The sequence below is a fragment of the Charadrius vociferus genome, unplaced genomic scaffold, assembly GCF_000708025.1.
Source record: "Charadrius vociferus isolate BGI_N301 unplaced genomic scaffold, ASM70802v2 scaffold975, whole genome shotgun sequence".
NCBI lineage: Eukaryota > Metazoa > Chordata > Aves > Charadriiformes > Charadriidae > Charadrius > Charadrius vociferus.
Genome location: NW_009648454.1, coordinates 66,346 through 83,744, shown reverse-complemented (window position 1 = coordinate 83,744; position 17,399 = coordinate 66,346). Strand labels below are relative to the sequence as shown.

Genomic DNA, 17,399 nt, shown 5'->3' with positions numbered 1-17,399 from the left:
CCCGCCCCAGGCCTACGTGCTGCCGCCGCCACACCGGCCCGAGGGGCGGCTGGGACCTGGCGAGCAAATCCCCTGAGCCCGGACAGACGGCGGGAGCTAAGCCCAGACAGATGGACAGATGTCTGCGCGGAGCCGCATCCATCTTGCGGCGCTGCCATTCGCCACCCGGCCCGGCTCCCACCCTCCCAGCCACCCCCTGCCAACAAGGGGATTTATTTTTGAGGAGCTCAGTGCCCCCCTGGCACAGCCAAGGGTGCCAACGAAATCCCCAGGGCAGGACCAGCCTCGGAGAACTCCTGCCCTAATAAAAGCCCCCGCTGGCGAGCACTAGCCCGCCACGCAGCATCCAGCATGTCAGCCATGTCTGAGCCTTACTAGGCTGCCAAGCTCAAACCCCAAATTCCTGCTTCGCATCCCTGTTGTCCCTGGAAAAGCACTCCGTCAGAACTGCAGGGGTCGACGTGCCAAAGCACCCAGCAGCTCTGGGAGCAAGATCTCACTGCAAACTCTTTATGAATCTCAATGCCTTGACCCCCACCGCACGCTGGAGATCCCGGCACTTAGGGTATCAATTCCTTTTACATACGCACACATCTTTTATTCCGTCTATTATATTATATGTTTGTGAACATGGACCTTCTTTTCCAATATTGTCAACTCTATTTCAATTCCATTATTTCCCAATACTTCCAACACTAAGGCACCAGGAGGAAGAGGAGCTCAGGCTGACCCGGGCTTACCCACCGGAGCAACTGTCCTTCTTCAACAGTATGTGCATATACAAGCTTTACACACAAAGTGTATTTTTAGTACCAGCAGTTACGGACACTCAATGCGATACGTGCAATCGCTTGGGAAAAAGTCCTTAAAGGCAACTTTCACCTGCAGGTTAAAATTTCCTGGAGACTCGAGGCAGTCGCACCGTTTGGCATGCCACCGACGGTCTGCACCCAACTGCAAGAGCTATTATCTGCACCGGGTTTTGATTTCTGAAAAAGTTCTGAATTAGGAAAATGAACATCTGTGGTGCCTTGCACAGATGTTCTCCCTGGACTGAGGTTTTGAAATTTGAGAACATTAAAATATGTGTATAGATATATCTAAATATGGGGGTGTGTGTAAATATACATTCTAAAAATCAAAATCTGTGTTTTTATGAGACTCTTTAAAGTCTTCTAACACAACAAAAGCCACCCCCTCCCAGGGCCCATTAACTTAGTTATCTCCACAGACAGAGGCCAGGAATTTTCAGACTAAAAAGTAGCATTTGGGACAGAAAAGCCGGAGTCAGAAAGAGCTAAAGAAGAAAACTGCCACCCCTACAATGACTGAGTGTGCTCCAGGCACCTGAGTGTTTCCATGGGAGGGGAAACCTGTGCTGAGCAGACCAAAATGGACCAGGGAGGTGCCTCTTCTCCTTGGCCTCACCACTGTGTCCATCCAAGGGAGACAGCAGTTTCATGTCCTCCCCCCAGCACAGCCGCATCCCCCACTGCTGTAGGACCCCCCTTAGGAACACCCCACGGCTGCAGCTCCCATGGGCACCAGCCCATGGCACAAAAGCCACCTCCTGCAGAAGACATCCCCAGACACAGGGACCCGCTACACCTCCAACTGCAGCAGCACCCGGGCGAGGAGGGAAGGTGGCAGCCGCTGCACCCAACACCTGGAGGAAGAGCATCACTCGATTTAACCCATCACAGCAGCACAGCAGAGGTCTCCCCGTTCCCCGCAGCCCCATGTTCCCATTACGCCGCAGGAAGCCTCCAGCATGACTCTACAAGAGCTTAAAAACACTTGCCCTGCCCAAGATAGCAAAATAAAGGCTAAGTGAAGGTTCAATCACTTTGTAATTACATCTGAGGGTCAGACATGAGCAAAGAGAAAAGCTGTTTAAGCTAAAGGGCAATTTGGCGTATGAACCACAGGTAATAACTGACCAGGAGTAATTAGGCTGGGAATTAGGAGCTTTCTTAACAGCAGAGTGAGACAGTTTGGAGACAGCCTCCCAAGAGCAGCTGTGGGGCAGGACAACCCGGGTTCAGGCACCCGCTGACAAGAGGGGCTGCAGCACAGAGATCTGAGCGCCGCAGCCACATCCCAATCGCAAAGCAAGCGAACAAGGTTCGGGGAGCGGGGACAGGGGGCAGGCAGCCCACAGCTCCTCGCCAATGTTTCCACCCTTTCCCTCTAGTCATAGTCCAAAAATCAGGAACACTTTTTAAGAGACTCAAGGGACATCTCAGATAGCTCAAGATTCAGTAATTAATTCTACATGTGGAACTTCCTACCCTACAGGGCTCATACATGAAACATGCAGATCAGGGTTTTATTCTGTTCAATACGCTAAAAACTCACAATATTTTTGCTCTGAAAGGGATTTCAATACTTGTCAGTAAAACCAACACGTCTAAACCGTATGGTGATGCTTTCCAAAATCCACCCTTCTGGGTCCTCCAGCGTCATATCAAGTCGTTACTTACTGCAACTGTGCTACAGAAATACAGACTGGTACAGCCTTTAACTGAAAGTCTGCACAAATTTCACACCAGTTCACAAAAAAACCCACCCCGGGAGTTGAGTATCATCCATTTGCCCAAAACAGCTGCTCCGAGCTGCTGTGAAGACCAACCGAGGTGACCCTCTGCAATAGCATCACACATGCTGCGCGGCCAGGAGCTGAATCACACACGCATCAGCCCACATCTTCATTTCATCACCAGACTTGATCCAAAGTCTTTAGGGTAACTGAAAAGCACTTAGCGCGCCGAGTTCAGGTTACACACTCCCATCAATCGATGACAAAGGACAGCAGAGTCTGGGTTTCATTACACATTAAAACTGATTAGCGCTGGCTGGAGATGGACTGCAGGCCAACCTCCCCCCAGACAGCCCAGCAGGGCCCGAAAGCCTTTGGGCCTGATGGGACAGATCGCTGCCAGCTGCTCCACTTAATGGGGGCAAAGCTGTCGTCTTGTTGGATTTTAGCTGGTTGAAAGAAAGGGTGAGAATTCCCTGTGTTGAAACACCATCCGACCTGGACAGCACCTTTAGCCTAAGGCCAGATGCAGTCTCATTTTCATCATCAAATCATGGAACGGTTTGGGTTGGAGGGGACCTTAAAGATCATGTAGTTCCGACCCCCCTGCCACCAGCAGGGACACCTTCCACAAGACCAGGTTGCTCAAAGCCCCATCCAGCCTGGCCCTGAACACCTCCAGGGATGGGACCTTCCACAACTTCTCTGGGCAACCTGTTCCAGTGCCTCACCACCCTCAGAGTGAAAAATTTCTTCCTTATCTAATCTAAATCAACCCTGTTTCAGTTTCAAGCCATTTCACCTTACTGTATCACTACATGCCCTAGTAAAAAGTCCTTCCCCAGCTCTCCTGTAGGCGCCTTTTAGGTACTGGAAGGCCGCTCTAAGATCTCCATGGAGCCTTCTCTTCTCCAGGCTGAACATCCCCAACTCTCTCAGCCTCTCCTCATAGGAGAGGTGCTCCAGCCCTCAGATCATCTTTGTGGCCCTCCTCTGGACCCGGTCCAACAGGTCCATGTCCTTCTTATAATGGGGACCCCAGAGCTGGACGCAGTACTCCAGGTGGGGTCTCACGAGAGTGGCGTATGGGGGCAGAACGACCTCCCTCGACCTGCTGGCCACACTTCTTTTGATGCAACCCAGGATGCTGTTGGTTTTCCGGGCTGCAAGCGCACTTTGCTGGGTCATGTTGAACTTCTCATCCACCAACAAGCCCAAGTCCTTTTCCTCAGGACTGTTCTCAATCCATTCTCTGCCCAGCCTGTATTTGTGTTTGGGATTGCCCCAGTCATGTGCAGGACCTTGCACTTGGCCTTGTTGAACTTCATGAGGTTTGCATGGGCCCACCTCTCCAGCCTGTCCAGGTCCCTCTGGATGGCATCCCTTCCCTCCAGTGTGTCAACCACACTAAATAGCTCGGTGTCCTCAGTAAACTTGCTGAGGGCGCACTCAACCCCACTGTCCATGCACTGACAAAGATGTTTATCTACATAATGGAGAAATGCTGTCCGAGGCCCAAAAGGAAAAAGTGGTGCAAGGCTTCAATAAACGCGGTGCAGAAACACTGGTCGTGGTGGGGGCCCATTCTACCTCCACACTAGTGAAAACCAGCAGCTCCCACAGTGGTGCAGGGGGGTTAGTCAGGCTGGCTCTTTAGTTCCTCTAAGACTCTCCAAGTCCTCAGTTTTGGTTTGGTTTGGTTTTAACCAGTAAAGTTCTCCCACAGCCTTAAATATCATTTAACTGGCAGCTCAAACAGCACGTGGTTGGGTGCCAAACACAGAACAAGGGTGCAGCTTGTGAGATTTTCCCACAGGATATGCGATTACGCCGCTGGATTAAGTCATAGAGCAATAAGAGTGAGAAAGATAATTAATGTAGGAAGCAAGGTATGTCACCCAAACACACCGGTGAAGGAGGCAGAAGTTCAGCAGTGCTTAGCAAGGGATAGGGCATGCCCTGCAGATGACATAGCTGGGCAGGAGGTGAGTGTCCTTCCATCCCACTTGCTGTTGCAGAGCATCCTGAGCGAGGCTGAACGGCTGCGCTGACTGTTCAGAAGGGAGCACACACAAGGTTTGGTTCCTGCTCAAGTTACTTCTACTTCCCCATCAATTTATCTCCCCAAAGCACAGGTGGGCTTTCACCACCCTCCAAGCAGTTAAGACTGTCTCTCTTCAACCAGCATCAATAATTTTTGGGTATCTGGCAAGCCCAGAAGCATCCTTCTTCGCATTTCCCCTTTAGGCAGCACCTCTCGTACCACAGAGAGGATCATAAAGGCTGGGCTGTGTTGTTGCTACATAGGATCTCCTGGCCATGCATGAAGAGCGACAGTCAGGTCAGCAACCTCCCAACCCCTTCTGCTACGGCAAACGGTTGTCAAAAAACCTGCCTAACATTCACCCCAGATCCTGACAACAGCAAACCCCTACATGTTGCGGCCTCTTACCCAACCACTGCTATGTCAGACATGAGGCTCTCCTGGGGAACTAGGGAAGAGCAATGACAACCCTGTGAAGAGATGTGATTTCTCTCTGCCTGAGCTGGGACAAATGTACCTTCTACTGTTTTAACCGCACAGCAAAAACGTGTAAACTATGCAAAATACGTTAGGGTGCAAATAGTATGTGACATCTGTATTTTAAATGTATTGTAGACATAAGTTGGTACAAAGGTGCTTCAGGCAACACATGGAGCTGCCTCAACCTTTAATTCCTAAAGTGAAAAAAAAAAAAAAATTAAATTTAAACAGCTACAGAGGATATCGCTGAGGAAAGACTAGCTCCTCCAGCATGGAGTGTCTTCCAGCTATGGTAACATTGACCTCTAGCACTTTCTATGCATGACAGGCTAAAAAAAATGATCATCCTCACAAAAATGCCTCTGATCCCACAGCAATTTATTAAAACAAATCAGATAAAGTTCTAATGAGCTGAGAGATGGCTAAATGTTCAGATCAAGAGCCAAAAGGAAGTGCTTAGGCAAGCTCTCAAGAGCTGAAGCGCTGAGACAAACCAGCAGATTTCAGGAGTTAACCAAGAGAAGCGGTTTCAGGAGTCCAGACACCACAGCACTCCACACTGTCACCGCAGGTACAGCTACGGGCAGCTCAGACCTTCCCCATGCCCCACACGGGGACAGAAGCCAGATGTTTCTGCCTGTGTCAAACAACAGGGAACTAAACCCCAGGAAGGAAGAGGCACAGGCTGTGCCAAAGGCAGCACTGAGCCCCAGACCCCGCGGAGAATCCTCCGCCCAGGAGCTTGCCAGCCATGTCCCAGGGGTGGGAACCCTCCGGTGGCAGGGAATCCCCCCCGGCTCCACAGGGGGAAAAGCCCTGTGCAAACATCCAAAGAGGAGCTGAGAGCGCTGCCCCTCAGGTAACTCGGGGCGGGGGGGGTATATTATACATCCTCATAGGCAAACAGACACTGCTCCCATTTGCAAAGTTAATTAAGAAGAGAATTACATTTCTCCAGATAGCTATAGGTACCAAGCTAGCCTATTTTTTACAGTACTATCTTTCCTACAAACCTACATTAAAATCACTCCTTCTCAACCAATTAAAAATTTTCTGTTGTTCAAAGGAGAATGGCACTGGGTGACCCTAAAGGAAACTGCTGCTGCGGGCTTGCCACAAGGCTTGCCGGGGGGGATTTAAAAACACCTTATGTTTTCTGCACACCCGCAGCGCACCGGAGGCATCCTGCAGCACAGCCCTGCTCCCCAAGGCAACGTGGACTCTGCCATTTACTGCCTGCCTCCAGGCAGAGCCAACAGCTCGTGCAGACACACGCTGCCTCGACTTCCACGCCGGAAAATACAAACCGAACCCAGAACCCAAATGGGTTTGTCCTCAGAAAATAAGAGCTCAATATTACAAGGCTTTGGTGACAGCCCCCATTAGAAAATCAACGAGTAAGCCATGAAGCATTGAGCTGGCAGAACCTGTTAGCTGTGTAAGGGCAGAGGAGTCTCACTCGGGATAGTCACCCCCTCACGCCATACTTGAGCACTCACTTTATCACCAGACCATGCACAGACTATCCTCGGTCCCAGTGGTGCCTTCCCATCTCCCTGTGCCATGCAGTTTTGTCCTATAATGAATCCTTGAGTGTCCAGGGAAGCTACAGACAATAATTTGGGGCACTGAGGCAGAGAGCGTCAGTCTCAAGCTCTCCGCTCTCACACCGGCTGCACCCACCCTTCTCTTGCCTCGCACTTGGGTTTTCACTCACAGCTTCATTTCCAGCTTGCAGTTGCCAAACCTGTTGCTGGTGAGTACGCCCAAGCTTAGCAAACCGTTCTGCGAGACACTTGCTGCCGCGACAGTCTGGTGCGAGGATCTGCTCACCAGCAGGTTTGATTCTGCTCCTCAGGGATGCTCAGAGCTCTGTTTGGGGGTCTACATTGGCCTTCCACGCTCGGGCTGGCTGCTCTGCTGAGTTGGTTGCTGTTAGGAAGGTGTGACCCAATCTGGAGGGCAAATTACACTCCCACCCCATCAGTACCAGGGCGGCTCACCAGCCCCATCGCCAGCCAGCCCCTTCCTCCTGGGCTTTGATGGCGATTCTTCAGGGCTAACGCAGAAAGAGCTTATTCTAGGTCAGCAGGGTCAGCCCATCGGTCCACAAGGGTTTCCAAGTGGTTTTTCAAAAAGCACTAATAGCACACGTTAATGAGGAACCACCAAGTTTCATTAGCTTGAGCATGTCACATGCTCAAGAGCTGATTTATGCAGAGGTGGGTATCTGAAGGCATTCAAAAACTCCAGTAGACACTCTCTCCGACTCCGAGTTGGCCCAGAGGATGGAGGATTTCCTCCACTGTGCAATTTCAACCGTTACCCAAATTCGTCAGGCAAAAAGCCCACATATGTATTAAGTATTCTCAGACAAAAGCAACCTTGATTCATGGCTGTAAGCCCCTTAGTGAACCAAGTGCCATATATATCGCTGAAGGAGTCACATGAAAGCTTACATGATTTAACATTCAGTTAAGAGAATTAAGGACATTACAGTAAGGGGAGCAGGGCAGTAGCCGCTTATAATAAACCAACTCCTCTCCTAATCCACATCTCAGTTTTCTAAATCTAGAATATATAAATTCTTTCCACATCCAGGATTCGATAAAAAACAACATAGGGCTGACCACACCTTCCGGAGCCAACCTCTTAAGCAGAAGCAACAAATGAGAAAATGCAATTTCACAATGGGAAAAACAGGTGTCAGATCCTTTAAAGCTGTCCTTTAAAAACATTCAGTGATACGTAAGAGAAGTTATTTATCCTAAAGCCACGCAAAGTAACTCAGAGCTTTTAGCACCAATACAGATAAGAAGATTGCTGAATCTCATCTCGGTTTGGAGCAGGAGCAGCCTGTGATGCTGCTGGGTTTAACTCCGGCTCATTTACATGGTACCACCAGCTTGTGGCGCCAGATGCTGCTCAGCTCACAGCTCCGGAGGTTTGCTGGTCCCTCACTTGAGTAACAGCAAAAATAACCACGGTTTTGCAGCACGGACCTTGCTGCAAGTTCCCATCAACGTCCCTCAGAGGCACAAAGAACTGCCACGATAGCTTGTCAGCCGGCCAAGAAGAATGCTAGCCATGTAAAAAATCAGTGCACAGGTTCATTTAGACCCTTTTGTAGGACATGCTTTCGTCAGTTCAGATGTAAGGCACGTTTTATGAGATAATCGGATTACTCTTTCCGTTAAAGGATTAATAGGGCTTGGGTTAGCCCCTCTTCTTTAAAAATAAACCATCTGGAACCAGATCGCTCCATGCCCTCATCAGGCTGAAAAGGCCATCTGCTCCCCGCACAGAGACACCGCCGCCGAACCCAGCTAATGACCGGGCACAATGACAAACAGAAGGACAAGAATCAGAGCAAGATCAAATGCCCAGCAGAGAGGGAGATGAAGCCACGCTCGTTACATAGCTCAAAAGAAAACACTTGAGGATCCAGCTCTGGCACATGGAATGCCAGCTGGGATAACGAAAGGAACGGGAACGTTACCGATGCTGGGACAAAGCCAACCCACTAGAGAGAGGAGAAGAAAAAAAAAAAAGGTATCAAACTGGCTTTAGCTCATGCTGTTACAGGATAGGTGACCTGTGGTGAGAGAGGGCACCCTTTGACCAGAGTTATCATCGTGGTCACTCGGCTCAGGCGTATGGGGACAGTGCTGGACACATGTTCCCACTCTGGAGAAGGGCTCACTGCCACTCACGCTTGAGCTTGCTACAAACACAACCAACAAACCGTCTGTGGGACCAACCCTCTCCCACCTGCCACCAGTTAAGAACTTGCTCCCTGCTTTGGCTGACCTGGGACTCTCTGTGCTCAGTGTCTCTGAGGGTCTCCAGATACAACCGGGTACCACAGATGAGCCTGTTTCACCTGTGAGCTGCAGACACATCTGTGGGACCCATCACCTTCTAGGTGGAGCTCTGCCCAGCTCAACCACCACTGCACAGTCTGGGCAGGATGATGCTGCCCAGGGGGACTGCGACCCAGGGAGCAACTGTCCAAACTGCCAGCACGGGACGGTGGAGGCCGAGCCAGGCAGTTGGCACAGCTACATCAGACAGACAAGGTGGGACCAGACTAGATAAAGCAGAGAGATGAGACATGACCTGCCGCTAAGGCAGAGCGTGTTCAGACACTGGCATCCTACCTACAACATCCCCACAAGCAAGGCAGAGCTCACGGCACACGAACCATGAAACTGGGAATCCAGCGGTGTGTTACGAGTGGAAAGAAGCTGGCTTTCCACCATCATCCCACCAGCTGGTGCATTAACATGGACCAGCATAAAGGGGTCTCCAGACCCCTGCTCCCACCCCACAGCAGCAGGGCCCTGGGGCTGAGCTGGAAGCCCCCCCACACACACACACACCCCCACTGCGGTGCCAGCCGGAGCTGCCGCACACGGGCCAAGGCTGGCAGCCAGCACCAGGACGGTGCCCATGGCATCTTACACTGCAGGGACGAGCAGGATGCCTGGGAAGGACACCCGAGGAGTATTCTGCTCCAGCTGCTCTCCCAGGCTCTCCAAACACTTGCAGCTCATGGACTCCCCGAGCCAAATACAACTTATGCGCACTTTGTATTTCTTAACATTTAACTTTAAGGAACCTGTCCAGCCTTTCTCTGCATCCCTGAAAGTCCTTACCACCCACAGCATCCCGGGGCAAGAGTGGCACAGCTTCGTCACTCACAGGATGACAAACTCGCCTCTCTGCCCACTCTCAGCCTGGGGAGGCAGCTCCCACCACAGCTCCAGGCAGCGGACCCGGCATCTCTGTCTCGCTGGAAGGTGACACTGTGACACAGTGTAATCACAGCAAGAGGGGAGACAGGCTTGCTGACCGCAGGGTCAGTGAAACATCGACCCAAGTAACAAAGAGGAGATAAAGGAGCACACAACCCATTTCACTCTGAAAATTAGGAGAGAAACACCTTCTTATAGCTTTTAAAACAGACATTTGGTGTTCTTCCCAGCCCACCAGCAGCCCGGCTCAGGCAGGGGCTGGCAAACCCTTCCCAGACAGGCCAGCAGCTCCCTGTGTGCCAGGGGACAGCCTGGACCACCAGGTCCTGACCAGCTGCCGGCAGCCCGCAGAGAACCTGAGCAAGACACACATGGCAGATGCCTACGTGAGGAACGAGGACACCCCCCAGCACCCCTCACCCCTGCATGGCTACGCAGCGCCGCAGCTAACGGGAAGGACCCCACGGCTTCGTGCAGCCCCAGAGATGGCAGAGCCGGGGTCCCTCCAACGGGGGCTGCCACCCCTGGCAATAGCGTGGTCCATGCGACCAACAGCAAAGGCCAGAACGGCCACGACCTCAGAGGCCAGAGGCCTTACTCCACCGCTCTTGATGAGCTCAAAGACAGCAGCAAAACCAAGGCAAAGGGTACAAACAGAGAGGGGGACAATAGCTGGGAGGGTAAGGACCATCTGGCACAAAAAAGCAGCAAGCAGCGGCTTTTAATACGATTAAAGTCTATATTTAACATGCAAAGAGCTACCTTAATCTCATGAATAAGGATTTATCTGCTAATTATGTTAGTTATTTTGTGATCATACCAACTGGACCGCAATTTTCACACGCTTGTGCAAGGTCAAGAGCTGTAAAGGAGAGGGGTGCAGAGCCAAGTTTATTAAAGGCCAAAAAAGTTAAATTCTGAGGTGATATCAGCAAAAATGTGGCACTGCCCTGTCCCTCTGAGAAGAGTTGTGATGTACCTGTCTGAGCCTGTCTCCACGCTTCGCTAGTCACAGAGGGTTCTCTGGACAGCTATTATCATACAACCACTTCTCTTAAAAGCAATACACAGCTAAAGCTCTGAGCAGATGGCAGAGTACATACGGCAACCTGCTATCAAACCTAACTGCCTGGAAACCACGGGGAGGGGAAAGCAAAGAAACAAAACATTCAAAAACTAGAAGTTCTTCCCACCAAGGTTAACAGAGCCATGACAAACGACCTCGGACTAGAGAAGTCATGGAGGGGCTCAGGAGAGCAAGCGGCTCCTGGCCATCCCTCTACATCGCCTCGACAGCTTCTCCTTATGCTTCTGCATTGTTCCTCGCCTCCGGACTTTCCACGGACAAACGCTGCTGTTTGGATCATCTCTCCACCCAAAAATCAAAATGAAAGTGGCTGGAAACAAAAGGTGTGCCGAAGATACCGCTGACTGGCATCGTGTACGCCAAGGACTCAGCAGGTACCGTACCACTTTCTCTCTAGTGCTTGTTCTGTGCCGGTTCCAAGTCTCGAGTGGCCAGATTTGCTTTTCTCTAGGCAAGATTTCCACGGCAAAAAAATATTCCCCAAACAGCCTACGGGAAATGGTGATTCTTTGCCAAGACCTTTGTAGTTTTAGTTCATTTTGGTAATAAGAGATACAAAAGATTTTTGGCTTTGGAAAGTGTGATAAACAAGTTGGTTGGGGGTGTGCTTACCTTGGGAGAAGCATAGGAAGCTGTAGCCCAAGTAGAGGGCAAATACCACATATAAGCAAAACAGTTACTTGCCTCCAAGTCACCAAAAAGTATTTCTCAGCAGTATGGTATCTTTTTCCAAACTTTTGGGGTCTGTTCTCTCGCTACAGCCACTCCCTGTTTTACCACTGCTCAGCTAAGAATTAAAACTGCTCATGAGAAAATTCTTTGTGCAGTATTACCTTGTATTGTTTAGAAACCTGCTATATATGGGTCAATAACGGGCCGGATAATGGCCCTATGATAACACACCTAGTTACTGAAACAAATCTAGAGTTTTAAATGTTTCCATGTCAGACAGTAAGCGTGAGGGAGCACTGCTTACGCTTCCCACAGCACGTAGAGCACCTAGCATGTAGCTGGTACTTTAAACACCCACAGGGCAGGGAATCGTCATAGAATCACAGAATATATTAAGATGTTAGTTAAGGAAAAGAGAAGGCAGAAAGCGGCAAAAGCCAGGCTGAGGTGTGCCAGTCAGTGCTTCAGGTGGAAGCAGCAACATGTGTGCTGGCTCTCTGGCGTGCAAGACCAAGTCAGTTGACGTAGAAACTCTGCGCGGACGCGTTGGGAGCGATGCTGGGCACAGCTCACGGGTAACACAGTAACCGGCACCAAGCACCGACTTGAAAACCCGACTACGGTTAACTGGAACAGCAGAAAAATCTTGCAATTGAGCATAAAGCTGGGCTGCCAGCCTCCATGCCTCCTCGAGCAGCGGCCGGGCAGCGCTATTGCAACGCAAACTCTTTTCCACCAGGCAGTGGTCTGGCTCAGAAGCAATCGCTTTTGCTGCGTTTACCTCCCGTCCTCTGAGCAAGCTGCGGGGCTGGCGGAGGGGAGCACATGCAATGAAGCAAACATGCAATGGTACGATGGAGGCACGGCAGCAATGGGTGACAATGAACTGGGATGCACTGGAGGGCCTTTCATGCGGCCAGGAGACTCGGCAACACAGATTAATTGTCAAAAAAGCACCACCTTTTTAGGTTTCACTCCACGCTGCATGAAGAGGGAATAAAAGGGTAAAAAGTTAGAGCTCACATCATATCAACAGTGGCGACAAAAAACAATCTGCTTTCTGGTCAAACATCGCAAGTTTCAGAGCTAGCTGTTCATGGAAGAGAACATTTCTCAAAGAAGTCATTGGGCTGCAAAAATACCTACTATCAGAAATGAAAATACTTTCAGGTGAATTTAAACAAATGTAAGAAGGCTTAAGAGAGGAAAGCAGACAACAGGGCTTGTTTTCAACCCTCCGATTTACGAGCATTACTCCAGTGTCTTCGATCCACCTTCCACTCCTCCAGCACAGAATCTTTTAAGGTGACAATATTCAAAGGAAATATTCAAGGACATATTCAAAGGAAAACAAATTCACTTAACGGTAGCCATCAGCAATTGCATAGAGGAATTAACCAACATACTTAGCTGCCTGAAACCTGGAATCCCTGGGCGGAGGGATCCCACCCCAAATCCAGCTATCACAAATACCGCTCAACTCCCGCAGTGACCCGCCTTGGATCAGACACTGCAAATGGAAAAAGGTGCTGTATCCAACTATTTTAATTATCTTTTTTTCCTCACGTTTTTTGTGGCTGCACTTCCACCATGCCTCAGGTCACGACTTACAGTAACATCATATTTTGCTTTTAAAATGCAATTCTTGATCACAGCAATGCAAAGCCCTGCATCGACTGCTGCCCTAAGGATGATGTTTCAAGGCAGCAGGGAGCTTATACAATCATGCTGGGAAGAGATTACATTCCATCCAAAGTGTGTTGGAAATCTGTTCCAGTTTCTTGCCACTCGGGGCTCCTCTACCCACAGGAAAGAGGCTCTTTTCCCCATTTTCAGAAGTCCCAATGCTACAGCCCGGTGGAGCAGAGGTAACAGCTTCTCGAGTCTAGCCACTAAGGAGTCAGGGTTTCAATGCCAGGATCTCCCAGGATGCAGGAAGGAGGGGGGGAAAGGAGGGAAAAGGATGGCAGGGGACGATAGTCTTGAAGCAGGCACGGGGAGAGTGCCCCTGCGCTTAGTGCCACTCCGTTGCTGAGCCCCGTGGTCGAGGCAGGGGTGTGCTCCCCCACGCCTGCTTCAAGACCTGCCAGTAGCATCCAGGAAGGGACAGGCTCTCCCGTGCTTTAGGCAGTGATTGCCCTAGCGTAGGTAGGCTGTGGGATAATGCCAAGAGAGCCCAGTCCAGAGCTGGTGGTACCTCTAACACCTTCTTCTTGCAAAGGCAGGTGGACCTAGGCCGGATCTGGTGCTACCTCTATGCTTTCTTCTTGCAAAGGCAAGTGAACCCAGAGCAGATCTAGTGGTACCTCTACACCTTCTTGCAAAGGCAGGTGAACCCAGTCCAGATCTGGTGGTACTTCTATGCCTTCTTCTTGCAAAGCCTTTTTCATTTTCGTATCAACGTGATTCCCCAGCCACACAGGCCAGCCTCATCTGCTGAACAACCTCTCCAGCAAGCCAAACTCCCAACAAAGCCCATTCTGACTTTTTTTCCTTAGTTTTTCTCAGACACCTTTCTCAGAAGATGTAAACACAGAGCTGACAAGTCCTGCCACGAAAGCCCCAACTCAATACCCTGCCCTCGTGAGTAGAAATGGCAACAGGAGCGAGCAATATGTCAGCCAACGGCAGCTAGGGAAGGGCCAGTGAAATGGGAGGCGCTCCGGTTTCTGTGGGATTTGCACCAGAACATGGCAGCCCACACGTGAGCCACAGCAGCTTCCAGAAAGCCGTGCTTCCGTACTGCATGCAGCAGTGCCTGCAGCCTCCCACCGGGCTGCTGCTGCAGAGCTGGCCTTCAGGAGTGTCTAAGGAAATGAAGAAGTCTTGGATGATTTTCTAGGTTCAGAGAACATGATGCAGTACCACAGAAAACACACCTTTTGCAGCGGCATGAAGTCCGCATTCAAGATGGAAAACACCCAAAATACTGCACAGTTGAGGTTCTACTCTCAGAAGATAGCAGCTCTTCCTTAGACAAACTGTGACAACAGTCACCGCTTAGTTAAGCCAACACATATGTGGATAAAGCAAAATAGGATTGAGAGGACCACAGCCAACTGCAGCACTCTTCTGCAGCCACCTTGGGGTCTGGAGAGCTCGGCCAGTTTTCGAGGGGCAGGAGATAGCTCTTCTTGCGGAGGGACGGGCTGCTGCCACACTGCCATGAAGTTCTCTGCTCCTGATTGCTCAGGCTCTGCTAATGCCATAGACTGCACACAGAGGGGTTCACCCACTATAAGACAGGAGTAACTCACGCTAACCTCCCCAGGCTCTTGCTGCTGGGACTACAAACTGTTTCAGCATCAGCTTCAGCAAACAACCTCAGAACCCTTAAATAGATCTGGACAACGAGTGATGCTGGAGAACGCTTGTCCTAGAGCTCAGGCTTTGCATGAGGTAAAATTATATCCCGGGTGTTCGTTTGCCTCCCATCACTGCAGTCATGGAGGCCATCACTCCTCTCTGGCCTCTCAGAGACAGCGCCTCCTCAAAAGAGGCAGTAGTTGCTTTTGTTCCCTTCTGCAGTGTGCTCTCACGCTGGCTGGAAGCCAGGCTCTTCAGTGTTTGATCAGACTTGCACGCAGGAAACTGGGACCCTTTGCGATGTCAGCGTATAAAGGACTGAAAACCTGCAGGACTAACCCCCAACCCGCTCTGCGGATTCTGCATTTGACAGGCAGGCAGCCTGCGAGCTGCATGTTCAACAGAGCAAAGATCCCTGTTTGGGCTGAAATACTGGGCAAGAGGCTCAAAGTGTTTTTCCGGCACCTAATTTCCATGTTTCTGAGCGGCAGCTGCAGCAGCTCCTGGGAGGAGCTGCGTAATCCAGGAAGGCAAACAGCAAAGCCCAAATTCGCCTGTTGCTAATGCAGAAGACAAATCTGCGTATGCCCATCACAGTGGCATCACTCAAGTTACTTTCAGGCGCCTGTCACAACACCGACAGTATTTGAAAGGTGGCAGGATACTGATTTTGAACTCTAGCATTTCCCATAGTGACAAACCAGACCGAACGCCCCAGAGCACAGCAGTGTGTCAAGGAGCAGCGTCCCAAGCCCCAGAACAGCACGGAACTCCATCTACCAAAACGTTTTGCTTCCAACAGTGGCCAGCACCAAATTCTCAACCTCTTACGCAGTTTAAAAAAAAAAAAAGAAAAAAAAAAGTGATGCTTACAGACCAAAGGTACCACTAGATATTTAGTCTGGGGTTTCTTAAACCTTCTGGGTGCAAACCCTTTTGGTTCATCTCCTTTCCTGCAATCTTCTCAGAATGTGAGCAGCATGAAGAATTTGAAGAACAAGTACTATTTTAGCATCCTGATTTCATGAATGCTAAGCTTTTTTCCACTTCACAAATATTTCATTTGTCTTTCATTACAAATGTTCTGAAGCAATTTTAGAATTTTTCTTCCAACGCTTCACGACTCCCTTTTGCAGCCTTTGTTTTGAGGAAGGGCAGTCTGATCTGACCTCCTTTACAAGGCGCACTGTTCAGCCTCACCTAGCAACTCACTTATTAATTCCAGTGTATAATTAAAGCAGGAGACTAAATGTTATGCATCACAGGCAGAGAACACAAGGGGAAAAGATGCCACCAGTGCCAAGCCCTGCAATGGAAAAGGCCAATCAGACCAGAGACGCTGGCAGGTAAATCATGCCCCACGCAGCAGAAAAAGGCACCTCCTGCAAAATCCTCCAAATCCCTTTAATACGAGGTGGGGGATTTCTTCTCCACCCTCTACTCTAGCAGTCAGCTTGACTCAGAGTGCAGGCAAGGCACAACCTCCCAGGCATCTGAGCCCGATTAAAGCCCAGAGCACCTCAAAGTGCTGGTCCATCACCCATTTCCAGCTGTGGCCAGATCCCGACGCTGCACAGGCTGACCGGGGCCCACATACAGTTCTGCATTGAGGTACGGAAAAGTGTTCCCACTCCCAGTAATTATCTGAAATGTCAACGCACAAGACTGGCCTTGCAAACTGCCTTAACACAGAACTGCAGGTGTCGCCCACACAAGAGGGGAACGCGGAGAAGCCCCTTGTCTCCAGATAAGCTGTTTTCTTTTCTGCAGCTGCCTACACACAAGATGGACCAGTCTGTCCCCAAGAAACATCCAGCTTCTATCCCAAAGCACGCACAAACCAGACTCACTGTGTCACCCAGCACCACCACAGATTCCTCAGTGTCTATACACATCCATGGCCGCTTGTGTGTTTTTAACCTTAAGTATCTATTTAATTGTGCTTGTCTGGGGGGTCAAAAGTACTTGAAGGTAGGTACCTGCTCCAATTTTCTGTTTCTTAGGAAATAACCATCACATTTGGATACAACATGCACCCATTTATGCCTCAAGATCCATTGAGATTCCTGGATAAAGACACTAAGAAGTATACACTGTTTCTCTGTAAGCCAAACATGTAAGCCAGAGAAAGCTAACTTCAAATATCCCGAGGAATACGCTTCTTCCTGCAGGATGTAAGGGCCATTATTTAAAGGAACACAGCCAAGAGGCATGCGGGACGTGAATGTTGCAATATTGATTTAAATTAGATAAAAATGTGCAATACAGGAAGCTGTGCTAGGGTATTATCCCTCAGTAACTTACTAATTTCTGGTCATTAGTTGAAAATTACTTTTTATATGGCCTTGTTTCCCATGGGTTTCAGAAGAAATGCACTTTACCACGGGAATGGTTATTATAGAGCGCTGAACTGAAAAGGGATAACTAAGAGACAAGCTGGCAAAACTCTGTCCTTTCTGTATGTTTTGTGTATGTGTGTGTCTTCATGTGTTCTTCCCGCAGGGTTGAAAAATG

General features: G+C 49.9%; 1 protein-coding gene across 1 annotated transcript in view; it reads right to left on the bottom strand.

The window, feature by feature from the left end:
* Positions 1–17,399, bottom strand: part of DCTN1 (dynactin 1) — a 58,984-nt gene that overhangs the window by 32,651 nt on the left and 8,934 nt on the right. The window contains exon 4 of the mRNA XM_009885628.1: positions 12,540–12,560. Coding sequence (XP_009883930.1) covers positions 12,540–12,560 — 21 coding nt within the window. The remainder of the gene's footprint in view (positions 1–12,539; positions 12,561–17,399) is intronic.